Raw genomic sequence first — 20,147 nt, forward strand, 5'->3', positions numbered from 1 at the left:
TGAAAAGAGTTTGTCCCCGTCCCCTTGACACCCTCCCTTCAGGTACTTGTACACATCGATCAGATCCCCCCTCAGTCTTCTCTTCCCCAGGCTGAACCAGCCCAGCTCTCGCAGCTGTTCCATTAACAGTAGCACCAGTTATTTTTTTGCTTTTGAGCTGTTGCTGGCTTAGTAGCAGTCTTCAGAAAGCCAGTGGCAGTACAGTACATGAACTGAGTGCATGCTGACCACAGCAGAACAAAATCAAACCTTTGTGTCCCTTGTTGGGTGAAATGAACTGACGAACATGGTTGAGTAGGATTCTGCTGTGGTTCTGCCTTTTTCACCCCTCATTTTAGGCATGTAAGGCAGCATAAAAAAATGTACAATCACTGCGTAGCATGTTTCTTGCTGAACTTTAGTAGTAAAAAGGAAAACGTGAAAGAATCAGTATCACGATTTCTACGATTATACCTTGTATGTACGATCCCTGACCTCAAAAGCCTGCCTTAAATAAGCACCCTGCCTGGTCGCTTTCAGAAACCTGGATTCCCAGCAAAGAGCCTTCAGTAAAGGTGCTGGGTAAAGAACTAACTCGCCTCATGTCAAGGATAGCACAAAGGTAGGGTGGTGCAGAAAAGCATTATGCATAAATCTACAATTGTGTTTTGCCAGTGCCTCCAGACTCCTCACTTCTGCTGCTCTTCCAGCCTTGACTCCTGTAAGGTTTTGGCAATATGGTAATAGCAGTTGGGGTTGCAAGTCCTGATTCTGAGCTTGTCCACAAAGCTGAGCTAGTATACTTCATTGCAGCTCAAACTCTCTCATCATCGCAGTTCTTCTGTTGCCACGTTTTGGTCCATAATGATGCCACCATTCTGCATTAATTTCATAGGCAAAGACAACTGGTTGTGCCATTTTTGTATAAATGTACAAATTTGATGCACGGTGAAGGCAAGAAGACAGATGAGTAAACAGAGAGGGCTGAGTTTGTTTGCGTTAGAAATCATGCAGGGACTGTTGCTGCCAGCCTTACTCCTTATTTTTCCTTCTTGCTAATGCTGGTGAACTAAAGCTCTGCACCACCATGTGCTGTCTCCTCTTGCTTTCTCAGCCTTGTCTGAACTGCTTTCTCTCAGTGGTGCTGCTTTTGGCCTTGAACCTCTAACCTCCCTGTGCTTTAGGATTGAAGGGACAAAGCTTTGGTGAACTTAACATCCTGTCTTCTCTCCCAACTGTTTGGAACAAGCCCCTCTCGGATTAGAGACTGCTTGTGTTTTGCCCTGCTCTGCTATGGAGACTTCTTGCCTTTTTGATATTCAGTCACAGGCTTCCATCTCCTTTCTGACCAGCCCCTGTTTACGTCGCAGAATACAACGTTGCCATGGCAACAGGTTACTTTTCAAAGGGAACATCTTGTCATTATATTTAATCCACTGCAGCTGAAGAGGACTGAAATATTAAGTTGTTGTTGCTATGGATACTGCTTTGTTACATCAGTTTCTTTTGTGTCAGATTTCATATTCAGCGTTGGGTCCTCTTTTTTTCCCTTTCCCATAGAATAAACACAGAGCGCCTTTCCATTATTATTGTAATTGCTTTCCACCAATATAATTTAGCTTATAAGTCTACAGTGCATTTTAGTTTCCATAGCAAGAATTTTCTTTCCATTTGCAACCCATTCCTGGGGAGTGGAAACTGTCTAAAAAGTGTTTAACGGACTGTGTGCCCTTGCGGAGCAATCAGCTCTGTGGCTTTTAAAAGCGTGATGCAGTGCAGTCTGAAAGAGCTTTCTGTCCCTTCAACAAATACCTGCTGCGCAGCAGCTAAATTCTTTTGTCAGTCCAGTTGCTTACCTTTGGGGCATGTAATCGGGGAATGGTAATAGAGTGATGAAAAAGTACAGAGAAATATTTCTCTTTTGGCCTGTAATTTGCATAGGAAGAATAATGGTAGGATAGTCATACTGGCTTTTCCCAGTTAACTCCACGTGAGTGTGGTGAATGCGTTTAGGAGCATTAAGTCCCATCCAGACTTTGCTCCCATCTTTACAATTACTTACAGGATGCTGCAGCATGTGCGGTTTTGATTGTTAAAGAAAATGTATTATTTGTTATCATTGTGATGCAAGTTAAGGAATCAGGGTTTGGGGAATATTGTGACTGCAGTTTGTTTTACTTTAATATTAAACCTTTTAATAAATGTTCACTTTAGTGCAGAATTATCTAGGCTTGTATAAGCATAGCTTATAACAGTATGAAGATACTCTTGGCTCATATAACTTTTTTAATGGAAAACCTGAGGAGAATGCGAATCTAGTGCATCTTTTTTCCATTTTCTTTTGCATGGGCAACACCAGGACTCTCAAATCTTAGCCTTTATCATCTAAAGATTCTGGACTTTTTCAGATAAACTTGCTAACTCTGAGGTTCTGCAGTAGTTTTGCAATACAGCAAAAGCTATAGAGGATTATGTTTCTTGAGTATTTGAAACAAAGTATTTAGAGGTTAAAGTAAGTTGGTGGCGTTTTAACCACTGAACCATGTGATCCTTCCCATGAGAGATATATTTCCTTTTCTTTTCAAGCTTTGCTTCTACTTCTGCTTTTGTTTCTGCATATTTCTGTTCAGATGCAGATCTAGTTTGGGGAGTTCATTAGAGAAAAGCTGTTTCTCAGTAAACAGTTGAGAATTTTTCAGCTTTATAGTACCTTAGTGTGCTCCTGTTTAGATGCAAGGAAATACAACTGTTCATGATGTCATCATGAGATGCAAAAATTCTTTATTTCTACTGGCTGTTAGCTTGCATTCTGCAGAGCCAGCTGAGGGTCTTGGTGTCCTCTGCTCGCTGGGACCGATATGCTGAAGAAAGTCCAGGTCCACAATCCCAATTAAGCCTCTTTGCAATGGTGTTACGAGACCTCATTGAGATATTCTTGCTAACCCTCAGGACACTGAGTCGTGGGGAAGAAAGGTACTCTGGAATGAAGAGTGGATATAAGTTTGTTTTTTCTCACTGTCCAAACCTGTGAAGCAAAGGCAGAGGGTAGAAGCGAGGTTAGCTAGGGCAGCCATTACTCCACCTCTCTGGATTTTTTTTCTGCTTAAAAAACCCCAAACAGTTTTATGTTTTTGTTTTTGGTTTTTTTTTTTTAAAAAAATCTATTTGTGCAGCCTTTGGCTACTGTGTGAAGGATTGATTGTACCTGACTGACACTGCGTAGATGTGTTCTGGGTTTTACTTACCCTGACTAGTAGAGATACTGGCTTTAGAATGAGTTCTGAGAATAAAGCAAGAACATTAGCATTTTCTGTTGTCAGTTTTCACTTCATTCCTTACTAGAAAAATTCTGACTCCTCACAGCTAAAAAAATGTATTGTAATATTTCATTTCAACTCTGTAAATATAAAGCTTGTTTTCTAGTTCAGTCATTTCTTCTATAACCTGAAAACCAGAAAACAGTGTCAGGTCAAATTTTGCAGAAACATCCATTAGAAGAGAAAAACATTTTGACATGTGCTGATTCTTTTCGGGAGACTTTTTGCACGTATTTAGTGTAGATCTACTTCCTAGGAAGGAAGCATTGTTTAGACACTGGAACATAAGGATTGGGTTTTTGCAAAACCAGTTTTTATTCCTGTCTGGCAGGTCCTGCTGTTATGTTCTCTTAGATAAAAGTCCTCTCAGTGTCAATTGATGTCATTTCCCACCTTGTGCAACAGTGATGCATAAAATTCTCAGAATTACTAGTTAGAGGAAGCTTAATTTATTGTAAGTTTGCAATGAGGAAGTTTAATTTATTGTAAGTTTGCAACATACTTTGAAATTTGAGATGAAAATGTTTATAAAAGCACAATGAACACCTCAAAAAACCCTCCAGTAAGTACAGTAATAGCCTTTCTAAATTCTAGTGATATCCTTGACAGTTTGAGTTGTCTGTTGTTGGTTTAGCACAGGGTTAACAGTTGGTTTTGATTTTAATTTTTATGGATTAAAAGAAATTATTTCTCTGTATCACTTATTTACCATGCTATGCTGACAGTGATCAGGAGAAACCCAACAAGGCACCGGTTTACTTTGTAAATGGATGTCACTCCTCCTGTAATAGCAGCTCGCAAGATTAATTCAAGTTTGTTCTTGCCAAACTAAGACAGCTTGTTGAATATGTGAGGTTATAGCATAGGTCAATGAGATCTCCCCTAAAATCAGGCCCCATGCATTAGGTTGTAGCCCTTGAAAAATCAGCATTTCCAGTAAATGCTTTTATTGGTGTATGCCTTTTTGCTGCTTATACTGTAATATATTTTACAAAGAAAAATAATCAAAGGACAGATGTTAGCCATAAAGATGTGATTTTATTAGCCTTAAGCTAGTCTTTTCAGAAGTTAATAAGAAAAAAGCCTACTGTCATGTCAGATGTGTTATTCTGATTTATATTGGCCAGCTTTAACTTCTGTTATTGCCAGGGTTCTTCCATTGCAGTGCAAAAGAAAAAAGAGCAAAATTTTCTACGATGGGATGGGATGTTTCAGTGACTCCAACCAATGGTGCAATCAGTGCAAAACTCTTCAGAGTATAATCTTCACTACATGGAAAACAACTTTGGAGTCTTTAGTTTCTGATATAAATATCTTTTCAGCTTAGCTGAAGAATAGGAAGGCCATGTGTAATATGTAGAAGGGAGGCCCTCTTTGGCTGAAATGAATCAAATTCGCTTCTACTTCCTTTTGATCAAGTATTACAGGACATGTTTTCTTGCTTTTAGTTCTTTTCTATGCTTCTGTGATGCTATCTGATGTGATCTTAGCAAATGACTAACAGCAGCAATAATTCATTTAACTTCTTAAAATGAGAGCTAGATAATTTTGGATGTGCAATCCAAAGTCTCTTGACTGGTGTTTTTTCATGAATTGACTGTAAGAAGAGGAATTGTTTTTGTGGATTCTGGTAACTCAAAGTTCTATGTCCTTCAAAAGTTAATACCCCAAACATTTTTATTTAAAACTTTCTCTTTCAGATTGAAAATCACCACAAAGGTGTTCATAAGGCAAGATGATACTTCCCTTGTATTGGTCTGCAGGACAGTGCTTAGCATGTGGACTGTGTTATTTCAGGTTTAGTGTTGAAATGGGCGTTGAATAGAATATAGTACTAGTGAAAGTCAGATGCCTGCTGGAAGGTGTTTCTGTGCATAGCAGGGTTTTGAGTTGGCTAACTGAAGCATAGAGCAGTTCAAAGCTTTAGAGGACTTTAGAGATTTTTAAAGGATCTTGATTAGATGTCAGTGTTACATTGAACTGTGTTGCATGGGATCTAAACATTGAAAAAAAAGAGGTAGATGCATGTCCTAATACCAGCTGCCTGATGCCTTCTTGCTGCTGTGAGGACAGGTCATACTAGGGAATTATCCTCCTCTTGATTTAAGCTGCTTGCTGCTTGACCAAAAGCTCCAGGCATGTCCCATAGGTCTCTGGCATTTGCAGTGTGTGCTGTTATACTCCTGTTTTTTATATATATGTATATAAAAAAATACATATTTTTAATGCATTTTTGCTTTTCTTCCATTTGCATTAGAAATGTAATAGTGAATCATGCAGAATATGATCCTAAATATTGTTAATCATAATTTTTACTCTTTGCTGCTTTTCCCCTCCCCCATGCTAGGAGGTTAAACAGTACCCAAGGTGAAATCAGAGTTGGACCCAGTCATCAGGTAAGGAATTTTGTTTGTATTTCAATAGCCAAAGGGCATGTTTCTAGCCACTTGATCTGTTCAAGGCACACGTAGATATTTATATGTTTTAAGGGAGGATACAGGGCTTTTAAGTATGTCTGTTAATATAGCTGTCATTAATATAAAATTAGCTGTAAATTTGTCTTCTCTTTCGTGGTTGTCAGGTGTCATTCTAGTGTCAAGTCTTGAGGCTTTACCTGTCCTAGTTGACCCATGCGTGCACTTGTACTTGTGCATGCTCTCTTCCAATTTTTGCATGTTAAATTGAGCTTGGGCAACTGTGGTACTTCACCGTATGAGCTATTGAGTTTGTTGTATATTTACTCATTCAGTATCATCTTAAAATGGAAGTACTGTTTATAAGTGGAACAGTTTGTCGAGGGGGTGGCAGACCTCTTCCTCTGTTGCTGTGTGCTGACAGCACCACCACACTATCCTTCTGATAAGCAAGCTGATGCTTAGCCTTTTTCTTTGCATCTTTTTGATACAAAGCACAGTTGAAATTCTCTTTAACTGAGAGGCACTGTAATCTTGGAGCATTATTAAAATCTTTTCTGTCCATGCTCTATAAAAGTAATTATATAGCTATGGTATCATACTTTATTTTCCAGCAATTTTTTTAAGTAGGTTTTCTTTTTACCTTCTGATCCTTTAAAGATAGGGTAAGTTTAGATTTTAAAGATGAGGAAGATGGGGAAGTCTCAGTTTTATGATATGATGGCTGTGAGAAATTAAACATCTTAAAACCAGTTCATACCATTAGTCATTTTGAGTTTTTAAAACAAGGTCTTAAAACCAGTGTAGTACTATTAGTCATTTTGAGTTTTTAAAATGGAAATTAAGAAAGCATTTTGTATGAGGTTAGGACTTCGGTATTAGTTTAGAACATCAGTTCTCATTTATTTGGGAGAAAGCAAATAAATAATATTTGCTCTTAAAAGCAAATATTCTGCTCTTTCTTAAAGAGTGTTAACATACAACTGCTTTCAGTGAACAACTGCCTCTGACTAATGAGGCCAGATCTGTCACTAGGAACTGAGTGCACTCCCCTTTGTACTAAGTGATAGTTTTGTTGGGTCTGAGTGATGAATTTCTAAATCTTGTTAAATAACTAGGGAAAATAAACGTTTGCACAATTTGCGTTAACATCCTTGAGGATGTTTTGTGTTTAAAGAAAAAAGTTCTCAGTAATTAAACCTCAATGATTCTTTTCAGTAGTCATAATACAAGTGCTGTAAATGGTACCTCCAAAGCAACTTTCATCTCAGATTCTCATCTAATATTTTGGCAGGTATTAGTCACTTGTGCTGTAAGGTATAATTACCAGACACGTTTATGGATGAAAAAAACTCAGATTCAAAGGAGGCCCACTAAATTAGAATACATTTAACTTTTGATTGCTCAATACTTTAAACTTCTGTAGTCTTTTCACTCACCTGCTGAGCATCCACATTCCTGACAGGGATCCTTGCTAAGAGGGTATATTCTCATCTTGTTATTTAACATAAGGTATAATCTTGAGAGAGATGTCTGTTCCTAGATTTTGACTGAGTGGGAGGATTGAAGATTGCTTTCATTTTAGTCTGATTCAGTCTATGGAAAGCATGAAGATCTCCTCTCCTACGATTTTGCTGAGCTTTGTTAACTCACCGTGTGGATTTGCATCCCTCCACTCACCTTGCTCAGCATAAGGTATACATAGCACATCCAAAAATAAAAGCCTGAGATGTTGTTCTTGAGCTCTGTTAAATGGCTGTTACCTTCCTTCTCCTCAAACTGGACATACTGTGCAGAGTAGAGGGCTCTTGTTTTGTTGTTGCATCGAGTACATGGATGCCTCAAACCACTGCTTATATTGTAACGGCAACCATGGACAAAAGTGAAGGTAAATGGTTTTTTAAGAGCATGCCTTAATCTAATAAATTAATGACCAGAGGTGGTATTATTAGGAATAGCGAGTAACTAAGCCTGTTCCTAAGGTGCAGAAGGATGAGTGCTAGTTTATGAAAGCACCTTGGTCACTGGAAGGTTACTAGCATGCATAGCTCTCGTAGAGATCTCATCTTGAAGAGATTTCTTCTTGATTCTTTCTTGATGAGATTACTCATCTGTTCATGAGAATGCTTGCTCTCTTTGTCCAGAAGATAAATTCAGTCATGCATAGGTTTTCCCAGGGAAGAAGTAAAATAAAGTACAAATTAAAGAGCAGAACATGAAAGACATCTGAACCTGTGACTTGTAATTGCTGGTTGCAAACTGTTGCCTCTCAAATATGTTTAAATGTTGCCTCTCAAATATGTTTAGTGTTGCAAGTATAGGAGGTAATTATAGGGCTTTTAAAAGCTGTTTCTGAAGAGGCTCGCAGCTATCTTATCCTATTGCGATAGGTGACTAAAGATGCTAATTAGGTCTCTAGATACAGTTTGATACTCACTTAGTGACAGATTTTGTTTCACCAAGCTTTCTCACTTCCAGGAAATTTCTTTGGTTCACTTTGGAGTTTTAATAATTAATGAGGACTTCTTTGTAAACTTAATCCCAAATGTATAGTAGGTTTTTTTATTATTTATTTATTTATTTATTTTAACTGAGGAACTGAAGTGGAACACATCTACTGAGCTAGCCACATTCTTGCCTTCTTTCATAGCGGTATGTTACATCAGTATGTTTTATCCTGTCAAGCAGGAGTTGTAACAGCGTATTTTTGACAGGTGAAAACTGTTTGCCTCTTTGAGGGTAAAGTGCCCCACAGTGTTTGATTTCTATATAATAGAAGTCTACGTATGCAGTACAAAATGGTTTAATTCTAAGCTATGGTGCTTCTAGAGAGTTGATTGTGCTTGGCATGTACATATTCAGAAGGGCTTTGATACTGCTGGACTGAGAGATGGTGCTATCCCTGTGTGTAGCGGGCAGAAAATGAATTGTCAACAACACATGAACGGATCACTTCAACAGCTGCTATCAAGTATCTTCTATCAATGAGAAGATACTCATTGGTAATACCAGGGTATTATCTAAGGGAATGCAAAATGACTATTATTAGCAACGCTTGTGTGTATTCTTCATTTTTTTTTTCTAGGCTAAGCTTCCTGATCTGCAGCCATTTCCTTCCCCAGATGGTGACACCGTGACACAGCATGAGGAACTTGTGTGGATGCCAGGAGTCAATGACTGTGACTTGCTTATGTACCTTAGGGCAGCAAGGTAATGACAGCCAATGTAGTCCCAGTGTCTTCAGAATGCTGCAATGGCAAAATGGACTGCTGTCTACATGCAGTTGGCGATGGCCAGTCCTTCCTATTCTTTTTTTGGTATAGCGTAGATGTCAACCAGAGAAATTGGAAAAAGTTTGATGCAAGGATGCGCTGGTTTGATGATGTTAGGCCAACACAGAGCATCTCCATTGGCTGATACTTCGGGATTTAAAACACAAAGCCAGTGGCATATGCTAGCACAATAGTAAAAGCGTTGTGTATGTATTGTGTAACAAGGGAAGTAACTGCTATGAGTAGATTAACCCTGAGAGCGTAGGATTCCGTCAGAGACCTAATATTTTTCTTTAATGAGCTCTAGTTTGTATTTCAATTTCATACACATTTCTGATATGCCTAGCCAGTTAATCAGAAAAAGAAATATCAGGCGTCTGTATTAGTGGGCCTCCTAACACTTTGGAATGTGAGTAAATAAATCGTTTCTAGTTTGCGAGGAATTAGCATTGTGGGGAATTTACAATCTAAAAGTTTTCTAGTGTAATGAAACTAATGAAACTAAATACCATGGCAGGTGTGCTGTCTGCAGCAAGGCTGTCCTCATGCATGCAGATTATCTCCCACATGATGTGCGTCAGGCTTTGCCACTATTGCAGTGTAAATTTTTTTAATTGATAAAATTCACTTACATAGGTTTTTTTTTTAAAGTCTGAGGTATTAATTATTCAGGTGAGACTCAGGTTTGCATTAAAAATGGTAATATTCATGTGATACCTCATTTTACTTGTTTCTACAGTATTGCAAGGCCCTGAAATCTGTGATTTATGGTGTAAATATACTGTTTGTTTATTGCATGTGTGCATCAAACAGGTTGAAGCATTTAAACTTTTTTTTTCCCTCCTCAAACTATAAAGGAGTATGGCAGCTTTTGCAGGCATGTGTGATGGAGGATCTACAGAAGATGGTTGTGTTGCAGCCTCCCGTGATGACACTACACTTAATGCACTCAATACAGTAAGTAAACAGAACTACTGTATGGGAAAACAGCTTTTGTCTTTATTTTATGACTACTAAAGGTGTCTAGTGCCCGTAGATTTGGAGATCACAGCATGGGTTCAGCAGTAGGCTAAGGTATCGTAACTTTATTTCAAACATCTGCTATAAAGTTTTAAAAAACCTAAACTACAGAACTTCAGTGACAAGTTTTTGGGTGATGATTGGATTTAATTGAATCAAGTATTAATTAAATATTAATCATTAATACATCATTATTCATTAATAGATCTTACATCATTTCGTGCACAGTTCTTGGGGCTCAAATAACTTGTTTTCATTCAGTTAAGATAAATCATTTAGGGATACCACCAAAAAACCAACAGTGTATTGTACTCCTGCAGTTGGTTAATGTAAAATAATACTACCCCCTAACAACAATATTGATTTTTGCCCCTGTTTGTTATGGTGTAATTACTTACAGTTGCATAGTTTTTAGCCATTTAGTTACAAAATTCTTGTAACACCTGTCTGCAAGTTTTTACATGTATCGGGAATCAAGTGGTAATCACTATGGCAGAGCAAATTCATTTAGAGAAACAGTATCCTAAGCATGGTATTTTCTGGTTACTTTATTAAAGTGAGTAAAACTGACTCTTACCAAATTAATGACATCTATTAAATATGTTTAACTGATTTTTTGCTCTCAGTAAAGCATCTTCTTATGTGAAACTGTTGCAGAACTCTGATACCCTTTTATGTGCCAAATCAAATACTTCAGGTGATTTAAAAAAAAAAAAAAAAAAAAAAAGCTCTGTGTGTATAAGCTGTAGATCAGGTTGTGGCTGGTTGAGTCCATGGTTAGAGGTTGATATTTATAATCAATCTAAAACACCTGTATTCTTAACATGTAAATATTACTTATGTCACATTAGTGTAAAAACTTACTATTTTACTTCTTCTATTTGACCTATGTTTAATGTAGTGTGTAAATTTTGTGGTCTAATTTCTGCAACAGACCAGAATGGAATAAGATCTAAAACATGCCTCTGTAGAATTAAAAAAACAAACAAACACCTGCACCATTATTCTGATTGTTCTGTAAAATTATTTAAATATAGCAATCAGCTGAAATCAAAGATTAAGTTCTTGTATCCAACTTAAATGTGTTCTTGTTCATCTCTCTTTGTTTCATCTACAAAGTTGAGTGTTGTTTCTTAATTCGCTTCACTGTGTGCTTCAGAATAACTCAAGTAAAGGCGGATACACTGATCCTAGTTTTTTTCCCTTTCCTAAAGATAGTCAGCATGTTAAACCTTTTTGCAGTGTTTGAAAAGAATTGCAATTAAGTTTATACTGCATATCCACATCAGTTTCTCATCTGTTTTACACTTTATTTCCTTCATTTCCCTCGGGATGGGTGCCATCTGGTTCTTGTGGCTTACCACTCAAGTATTCCATAACATCCTCCTTAGAAACTCACATCTCTGTTAAGGCCAATAATCATCAAACCCTTCTTGGAATTGGAATTTCTTCCCCTCATCATCTGTAATAAGTCTACTACAGAAAATTCATGTAACTAACATTTCCCTATCTTCTTTAATTACCCCCTTGAATCCCTTGGGGATCTAAGGAATCTCTAGTTGAGCTTGCAGACTTCTTGCCTCTAAGATTTAGATCTGTCTTGATACATCTCATTTCTGTTCTTCTGAACTCTTTTTCTTTGTATTTCTAGTGCCTGTCTATCTTAGAAGATCAGTGCTGATTCATTGTCTAGATGGGAAAGGGCTTTACACCAGTAAAAATAAAAGCATCGTGTAAATTCTAACTCCCATTCCTTGGTTTTGCTATTGGAGATTTTGTGCTGCATTTGTGATTATGACTGCCTAGGAAGGAAATAGATATCTATGTTTACAGTCTTCATTCCTTACTAAAAAAAAAAATGCGGGAGAATCAGGACTTAAAATCAACCTGTTGTTGTTTTGCCTATTCCAAGATAACTGAACTATTTGATTTCTAATGGTTTCTAATGATTTCCATTTATTTTCTAAGGCCAGTCTGTCTTATTTTGTTTAGGGTTCATTTTTTCTTGTAAAAGTATTAAAAAAAAAAAAAAAAAAGGCAGTAGAGTGTTGAAGCCACTCTGTTTCACTTGTGGATAAAGTTCTTTTCTAACACATGCAATTGGCGGGTAACCTGGCCCATGTATGGAGCATGGGGAGAAGAAGTTCCAGCTTTCAAATGAAAGTAAAGACAGCCTTGCACTGTAATTTTGTAGTAGGATCAAATTCAAGCGTGTTCAGACAAGGAGGTGAAAATACGTATTTTTATTTAGTTTGTGCGTCCTCGTCCTCCTGCAGTCCAACTCTGACTCCAGTTAGACATTACATTTCGCAACATCAACTCTGGCATTACGTTTTGCTAACTTCCCCTAGACATAGGAAATTTAATACTTGAACATTCGTTCATTGTGGGACTTAGAACTTACTGGAGGTGTGACCCTAATGCTTGGATGGGGAACGTCTTTGCTCCATATTCTCTATCTAATCAGGTAGTGCCAAAGCATCCAAGTTGGTTATTAGGCTGTGGTTTGCAGTATCAGACCGCTCAGAGTAAGTTCTGTCCATGCAGTTCTGTATTGCTCTACCAAAGAAAAAAAAAAAGTCATAGATAGTGTGTTAGTGTTCTAAGGGTCTCAACTGTCAGAAGTAAAATGACACTGAGTTTTGCTTTTATTAATTCTCAGATCAGGGAGCATTAAAGAATAGATTAACAAGAATACCAGGAAACTTACAGATGTCATTTTAATAGGACTCAAGTTTCAAAATTTTCCTTCAACCCTGGAAAAAACTAATTTCAACTGCATATGGATCACTAGATTCATTTCCAAGTTACTCCTTACAAATCTACAACAGTATTAACCTTCAAATACAGTAGTAAAAATCTGAAGTCATGTGAATTAGTTTTCTTACTTAAAATTCAGAAGTGGCAACTGTGTGTTTTAGTTATGTAATGACATATTGTGAGTTATGTTCTGATGTATTGTGAGTCTGTGTAACATACTCCAGTTTCATTTGTACTGATACATCAGATGTAGTCTTTCTGTTACATTTGTTAAAAGTGTTACATGATAGAGAACTTGTAAGCAAATCAATTAAGGGACAGCCATTTTAAAACTTGATTTTGTACATGTGAAAAACTGACATGCAGACTTAGCAAGCAGGAAGTCTCTACTTCTGTCGTGTATTTTGTGAGGTAGAAAACAAATATTTCCATGCACTTGCATCACGGTGATAGTTCTTAAAATGCAATATAGACAGACAAACAGACTTTGCAGTAGTTTGTTAGGAGCCTACATACACGTGCACAGCTTTCATCAGTAAGCCAGACTTTCATCAGTGTGTCTTTCTATTAAAAATTATTCTCATTTTCATGGGTCTTTTTCTTTTCTTTTCTCTTCTTTCCCTACTGTTATAGCTTTGTCTTAAAGTATTGTGTGGGATGATTTTGGCATGATTGATTACAGGCCTGTTAAGGATTTCCACAGGTATCTTCTAAATATGTAGGGGAATCGTTGGGGTGTGGGGTTGAGACTATTCTATTTATGAAAAATTTCATGTAATCTCTTAACCAATGCTTTTGTGACTTTGTTCGCTTTCTAAAACAAAGCACATTGCCACTTGAGAGGTTCTTTAAGTAACATTGTTTCGCACATGCAGTTTTTTTGGTATAGCTACCAAATAGTTGAATCAGTGCAGCTAAGGAGGGAGGAACATTTGAAATCACAACTGAAAGACTTGTGCTGTGCCCTTAGTTAAATTTAAAGATGTGCTCTTCAAAGTTAGAGACCAGGAGAAAAACCCTTTCTTCTGAAAACCCTACCTTTATGGTAGACTGATGAATATTGCAGCTCTGTTGGAGCTCTCAGCAGTCTGTGAATGTACTTTCATTCATAATACAGGAAATAAAGTTACATGAAACAAGCTGAGTGAGCTGCTGTCTTATACTGTATGCCTTAATAGCGAGTTCACTTTAGGGAGAAGCCTATGTTTGTCCTTTGCTGCTTTTGATCCCTTTATGTTGTTCAGGGATTCCACAGTACTTTTCTCAGAGAATCTAGGTCAAGAAGGAGTTAAATTACCACGTAGTCTCATTTTAAAAAACATTTCAGAATAATAATTTGTTCTCAGGATTCTGCCTTACTCATTGTTCTGGTTCAGGGCATTCATCATAAGCATCATCATTTTGGAAAGATCAGCCTGACTTGTTTTCTGACACTGTGATGCCCTCCTTCCCTGTGTTGTGTGCCCTACCACAGGGGGATATTCAGCACTGAAACAAGCGTAAGTGTGGGTGGCAGTTACATAAAACAGCAGACCCTGGGAAAGAAATCAGAAATGACAGTGTGCAAACTCTGTCCATAAGAGCAAATCTGAGTTTTTTGTCATTTTGATGTGCATATTATTTTTGCTGGGGAAATCAAAGAGCCAGCAACTGTTTATCCTCACAGAGAGAAAAAAAACTAAAACAAAAGAAAAACCCTTAAGCTTACATACTGGAATATGGAAGAAAAGAAATAATTGCATACTAATCTGTACAAACTTCTCTTAACTAATAGCATTGTTCTGACTTCTGCTAACACACTATTACATGGGAACATGTCATTATGAGTGACAAATGTGACAGGGTAATATCAGTTTATGGAAATTCAATTCAAAGTAAGATGTCACACAGACAAATTATTCCCTGTTTTAACTTGCCCTTAGACCAGATTTTCTTGTTCATTAACTACAGACAAGGCTGAAAGCATAAAAAGAAAACTCTCTTTAAATACATGTTAGTATTTCTTATTATTACTAGTTTTTCTTTTGTATGAGTCTTCATTAATAGCTACTCTCATGGCTCAAATGAGGTAGCATAGCATAGCATTTCAGGGGCCATCACTCTCTGCTTGGACATGTTGGAAAATGAAGGCACTTCTAGAGCGTAAGACCATTTTGCCTCTCTGAATTTTCACTCATCCTTATCCTTGCAGTTAGGAAAAAATGTCTGTGCTTCAGTTTTAAGACCATTCAGTATTTAGGAAATCTTTCTAGAGAAACCATTGAAAAAGACAGATAAAAAGGGCCAAAAATATGACTGCCATTGCTGCTTCTTGCAGTTGTTTTGCGGTATGCAAAGTATTCAGTTTGCTGAATGTTTTTAAAAAAGCTGCTGCAAGTGTTGAACATTTTTTGCAGGTTCCTGGAGGCTTGGTGACAGACACAGCTGTTACTTGATTTAACAGCTGGCAGAGTTAGCTCCCCCTACTGTTCTGCATTTAGTAACTGTGTTTTTAGCTGTGTTGATATTTGGCTGGGCCTTCACAATTCCAGTACTTGAAAATTGATGCAACAAAAGTATCTTTTTTTTTTTTTTTTTTTTTTTACCTGTGTCATTAGCATCTGGATCATTTAATAGTGATTAGAGTTATATAGAAGCTTAGACTACATTAGAAGTGGGAGGTGGGGAGAAGTTACTTTTTTTTCCCAAAGCAATAGAGGCCAATTTTTATTTCTCACAAGCTGTCACATGCCACAAACCAGATATTAAAAAAAAAAAAAAAAAGAGCTAGTTTAAATTTTCCTTTGAAGTAAGTAGTGATTTCTGTCACCTTTTTTTTTTTTTTTTTTTTTTTTTTTTTTGTTGTTGTTGTTGTTAGTCTCAGGTCTTGTTGCAAGTCAGGCTTAACCAACTAGTTATAAAACAAATATAAATCAAACTTACAAATTAGCTGTGGTGACATGTTGGAAAAACAAGGTAGTCGGGCAGTGGCTTTTTGTTGGAGATCCTGGGTTCTTGATTGGTTCAAGGTTTCGGTGTCCTTGGGCACCAGAGGTAGCCCAGCAGAACAGTTTTGGTGTTGGAGAGTGCCATGTTTTTTTTCTGCAGTCCAGATCTTTTGTTGTCAGGCAGAACTAGAATTTCAAGACAGGAAAATAACCCTAGATTAAAGAGATACTTGGAGTTAGTCCCTTGCTGAGTTTCAAGCGTGACTGGTAAAAATCAGACTTTACTGTTTTGGAGGATTAACATTTTAGAGTGCTACAAATCTGAAAATAGGTTTTTCAGTTTTGCTTAATAAAGTTTGTTTACTATAGATCTCATTCTACTTGCGCAGTGATGGAAAAGTTCTGGCAGGTGGCTGGTACTCTGGTTGGGCAGAATGCCTACAGCTCTAAAGAGCACCTACATCAAACAAATTTGTTAGCTGTGGTACTGAAAGAAGTGACCCAAATTATGTTCTGTATTAAATTAGAGGCTTGGATTAGAAGTTTTTACACCAAAAGAAATAGCTACTCACACTACATGGCAGTAATTTTCTTTAAGATTTTCTTTTCCTTCTCTTTGCTTTTTTCTGTTTATTTTCTTTTTAAATGTCTTAAACATCATAAAGTTTTACTGAGCTACTGGACATCTTGACTGTTTTGTACTTAAGTAACCAGAGGAAATCCTTCATTAATATCCATAACCTTCTTAGACCTGCATAGATTATAATGACTGGTACTTAAATAGGGATGTTAAATATATTCTATGTATTAACAGGCAAATGCCATCTCCTGTTACAATTCCACTGAAATATCTTGGATGGCAGCAGTGAAAAAAAATTTAATTTGGTTAATTTGTGTTACTTGAGGCCTAAAATGCTCTTGCAATATTGGTGGTATCTACTCCATGTTTGGCAAGTCAGGCTTTATATCTCTGTGCCCTGACAAGTGACATCATTTGTTCATGGCCAGTCATCGTTCACTGGAAGAGCCAGCACTTGAACTGGAGAATTCCTGAATTCTAGTGTTAGGATTATAAATACTGAATGCGTCTGCATCCCTAGAAAAGATTATTCTGGCTGAACAATCCCTCCTGCTTTTGTTGGCTTTTCTGGGTAGATTTCAAAGTAGTTCAGCAATATTTTGTCACAGTATATAGCAATTTTTCCTTAGACAAAAAGACTCTGGAATCTAACAGTATTCTTAATGGACTGCAATTATTTAATATTGTAGTATGAATGCAGCCTAACTCAGATGGGCTTTTCAATGGAGATTATAATGACTGTAATTGCAAAAGGAGGCCTTACTGAAGTAGAAGCTGCCAGATGCAATGCCATTCTGATCTAAAAAGGTCACAGTAAAAGGGACATTTAAATTAAGTTATAAATTACAATTGAAGAACAATATTTTGATGAGTGAGACCAGAGATGTCAGAGCTGCAAGATGTAATTCATGGGTTCATTACAGAACAGAGGTGCCTGACAGCTGAGCCATGCCAAAAGGAAAATTTATTTGCAACATCACGCAGACAGAAAATGGCAGCTCAGCTGAGAAGCTGTAGCAGAAACTTGAAACCTTGTGGTACTGTACAGACTTTATGCTAATAAGGCTTGCCTGTGATCCAGAGTTGTTTAATGATTGTTGTAATATAAATGAGGTTTTTAGACACATCCAAATAAAGCATTTTTGTTTAATCTAAAAATCCTGTCCTATGATGTTGAAGTTATATTTTCTGTATTAAAGTACGTTAATGATGATTCCTTTTGTTGCAGTTGTAGACATACATACTGCCATAATGCTTCAGAACTTAGATGGCAAGGTTAATGCTAAAAACAATGATTCTCTAGATGACAGGATAGTAATCCAGTGTTTATAGCAATACCTTGAAAAGTTCAACCAGAAGTTAATTAAAACGTAGGCAGTCATCATTAGCTATTATTTATATGTTCAAGTTGCTTGCCAATAGAGTGCTTATATGTATTAAATGACTGAGAGTAATAAGCAGAGAATGATCTATCAGCCAGTTTGAAGGAAATATATTTTTGAGTGAATGCCAAGGTTAAATTTATTTTTCCTTTTGCTACTTTTTTGTCCTACTCCTGGCATTAATCAAAGCTTTTCTTGCTAAAAGTCAGATTTTTTTTTTCCAGGATGCTCTAAACCTGTGTTAGTTGTTCTAGTTTCACATTTAGTTTTTTTCTTTTATGTGCCACTTCTTCTGTCACTTCTATGCTGTTGGGTTTTGTGATTGTTATTGATGTAATCTCTTGGTCAAAAGTTTACGCTTACCTTTCCTGTTGGTAATTTGGGACAACTCTGATGGCCTGCTAACTGTTCTATATTTTAGTAAGCAGAGTAGTTGCCTGTTAGTCCAGTCCATTCTTTTTGGGTTTGCCTCATTATTTGTGGATTGAACTGTTTGGGCAATAGGGCTGCCAGGAAAGAACACTTTTTCTTGATGCAAAATAAAGGTTCATTCCAAGTTACAAAGAGGCTTTGGCAATACTACACCTTTTGGGAAAGAGTAGAAGAGAAGAAACAGAAGCAATATTCTTTTCAACATAGTCAAATTTCTTGAGTGAAAAATCTTTCAGGTAGTATCATGCACAGAAAGTATTCACAAGGTGAGCTGGTAAAACCAGTAGTCCTTTTTACTTTAAGATGGATCTATTCCCAGTGCTGGAGTACAGACAAGAAGAAAAATCAATGTGTGCCCAGTTGAAAGACAACATACTATTTTCTTGTCTTCAGGTATTGCATATCACAGAAGGCTAAAAAAAAAGGAGAAAAAAAATGTGATAAAAGCTTTAAAGTCAGTAGTGGTGTTTGAGTATTGGTGATGAGTCTGGCACAGCAAGTCTGGCTTTCTAGACTTATCATTTAACTCGGGGTTTGTGAAGGATAGACTGAGATCACTGTTTCACCTGCATCATGGTTCAGTCATGGGAGCTGACACTGATGTAGGCAACAGAGGCAGGTTTATGAGCCGGTACTCTATTGTACATTAGGAAGTTTTACCTATGGTGATACATCTGAAAGCAGTAGCTTCTGCTTAGTGATCTCAGGTAATGCATCTCCCTGACTTAGAGCAGTGTGAGGCGTTAATGATGGCCCTGACATGTTAATGCATCTCTTAGCAGTAGCTTGCAGAGATTAGATAGCTGGGGAAGGGATGGGGGGAGTGCTGAAAATAATTTTGGAAGCTGAAGTATTGTTTTCTGCAGTTATTCCGTGAAGGTACCTATCGCTGTTGTAATTGTTGTGTAGAGAGTCTTTAATAACCTTCCTGTATGTGCCATGTAGAAAGCTGAAAATGTGAAAATGAGCAGAATGGGATTCTAGCTTAAGTTTTCTGTCTTTGTTTCCATTATATTAGCCAAGTGCTTGTTTTGTTACAGTAATACCCCTAACAGTATCTCACTTTAGCTGGACGTAAGGGGAAAAAAAAAAAAAAAAAAAAAAAAAAAAAAAAAAAAAAAAAAAAAAAACACGTTTAGGCAGCGTTTTGTTCTAAAAACTCGTCTGTGACTGAAGGTCTTTGCTCAGCAATGATCTTTTATTTTTGGTGATGTTTAACTCTTTTTAACAGAAGTCCTTCAAGTATAAATACTTAAAATGCCTCAGTAACTAGGTGGAAATGGAAGTGCACCTTTAGAAGTAACAGCTCTTGAGTTGAACAGACTAGGAGATGTGAGCCAATTTGGGCCAAGTGTAATTTGTAGTGTGCTAATTCCTTTAATACAGCCGGCTGCATGTTCATCATTTAGTAAGAGATCTGCAGTCTGTCTTTTGAGTGACCTGATGCTCAAGGGGCTGAGCACCTCACTACTTTCACGGCTAACTGCAGTCCTCAGACTGCCTATTTTAGGTGTTTAGGTACATTACCATTTTTTTTTCTGGAAACTCAGTTCTTTAGTGAAGAGGCTGAAAAGGAGCCCAAAGGAGGGCTAAAATTATATAAAGGAGGCCCAAAATTATATAAAAAGAAAGGTTGGCTGGCAAATGGAATAAATTAGCCATTAAAAAAAATGTGGTTTATGTGCAGGGACTTTACTAAAGAAAAATTATTGTCTAGGGTACTTTGTACCACAAATGAATTGGCTTTATTGACTGTCACTATTTGTTCTATGGCATTCATGACCAGGAAGCCAAGACGCTGAAGAAATAGATGGGAAGATTATATGCTGTAGTATGTCGTATCCAAAGTCCAGCATTTCCTAAAGTGCCCCAATGTGATAGACCACAGTGCCTTGTGTGAGGTGGGCACTCTGTTCCGTGAATTTGCCTGTCCTTTTATGGTATCATTTTTATTGAACAGGTGAACTCTCTCCTTTTTCTTTTTTCCTTTTTTTTTTCTTTTTCTTTTTCTTTTCTTTCTTTTGTTTTTTTTTTTTAACAGAGCAGCGTGCTCACAAATGCACT

The 20,147-nt window shown here is 37.1% G+C and overlaps 1 protein-coding gene across 7 annotated transcripts in view; it reads left to right on the plus strand.

Moving 5' to 3' along the window:
* Positions 1-20,147, plus strand: part of RERE (arginine-glutamic acid dipeptide repeats) — a 248,613-nt gene that overhangs the window by 144,169 nt on the left and 84,297 nt on the right. For all 7 annotated transcript variants that reach the window (XM_062593138.1, XM_062593141.1, XM_062593142.1 and 4 more), the window contains 3 exons: positions 5,644-5,692; positions 8,796-8,920; positions 9,840-9,939. In XM_062593138.1, coding sequence (XP_062449122.1) covers positions 5,644-5,692; positions 8,796-8,920; positions 9,840-9,939 — 274 coding nt within the window. The remainder of the gene's footprint in view (positions 1-5,643; positions 5,693-8,795; positions 8,921-9,839; positions 9,940-20,147) is intronic.

The sequence above is a fragment of the Rhea pennata genome, chromosome 22, assembly GCF_028389875.1.
Source record: "Rhea pennata isolate bPtePen1 chromosome 22, bPtePen1.pri, whole genome shotgun sequence".
NCBI lineage: Eukaryota > Metazoa > Chordata > Aves > Rheiformes > Rheidae > Rhea > Rhea pennata.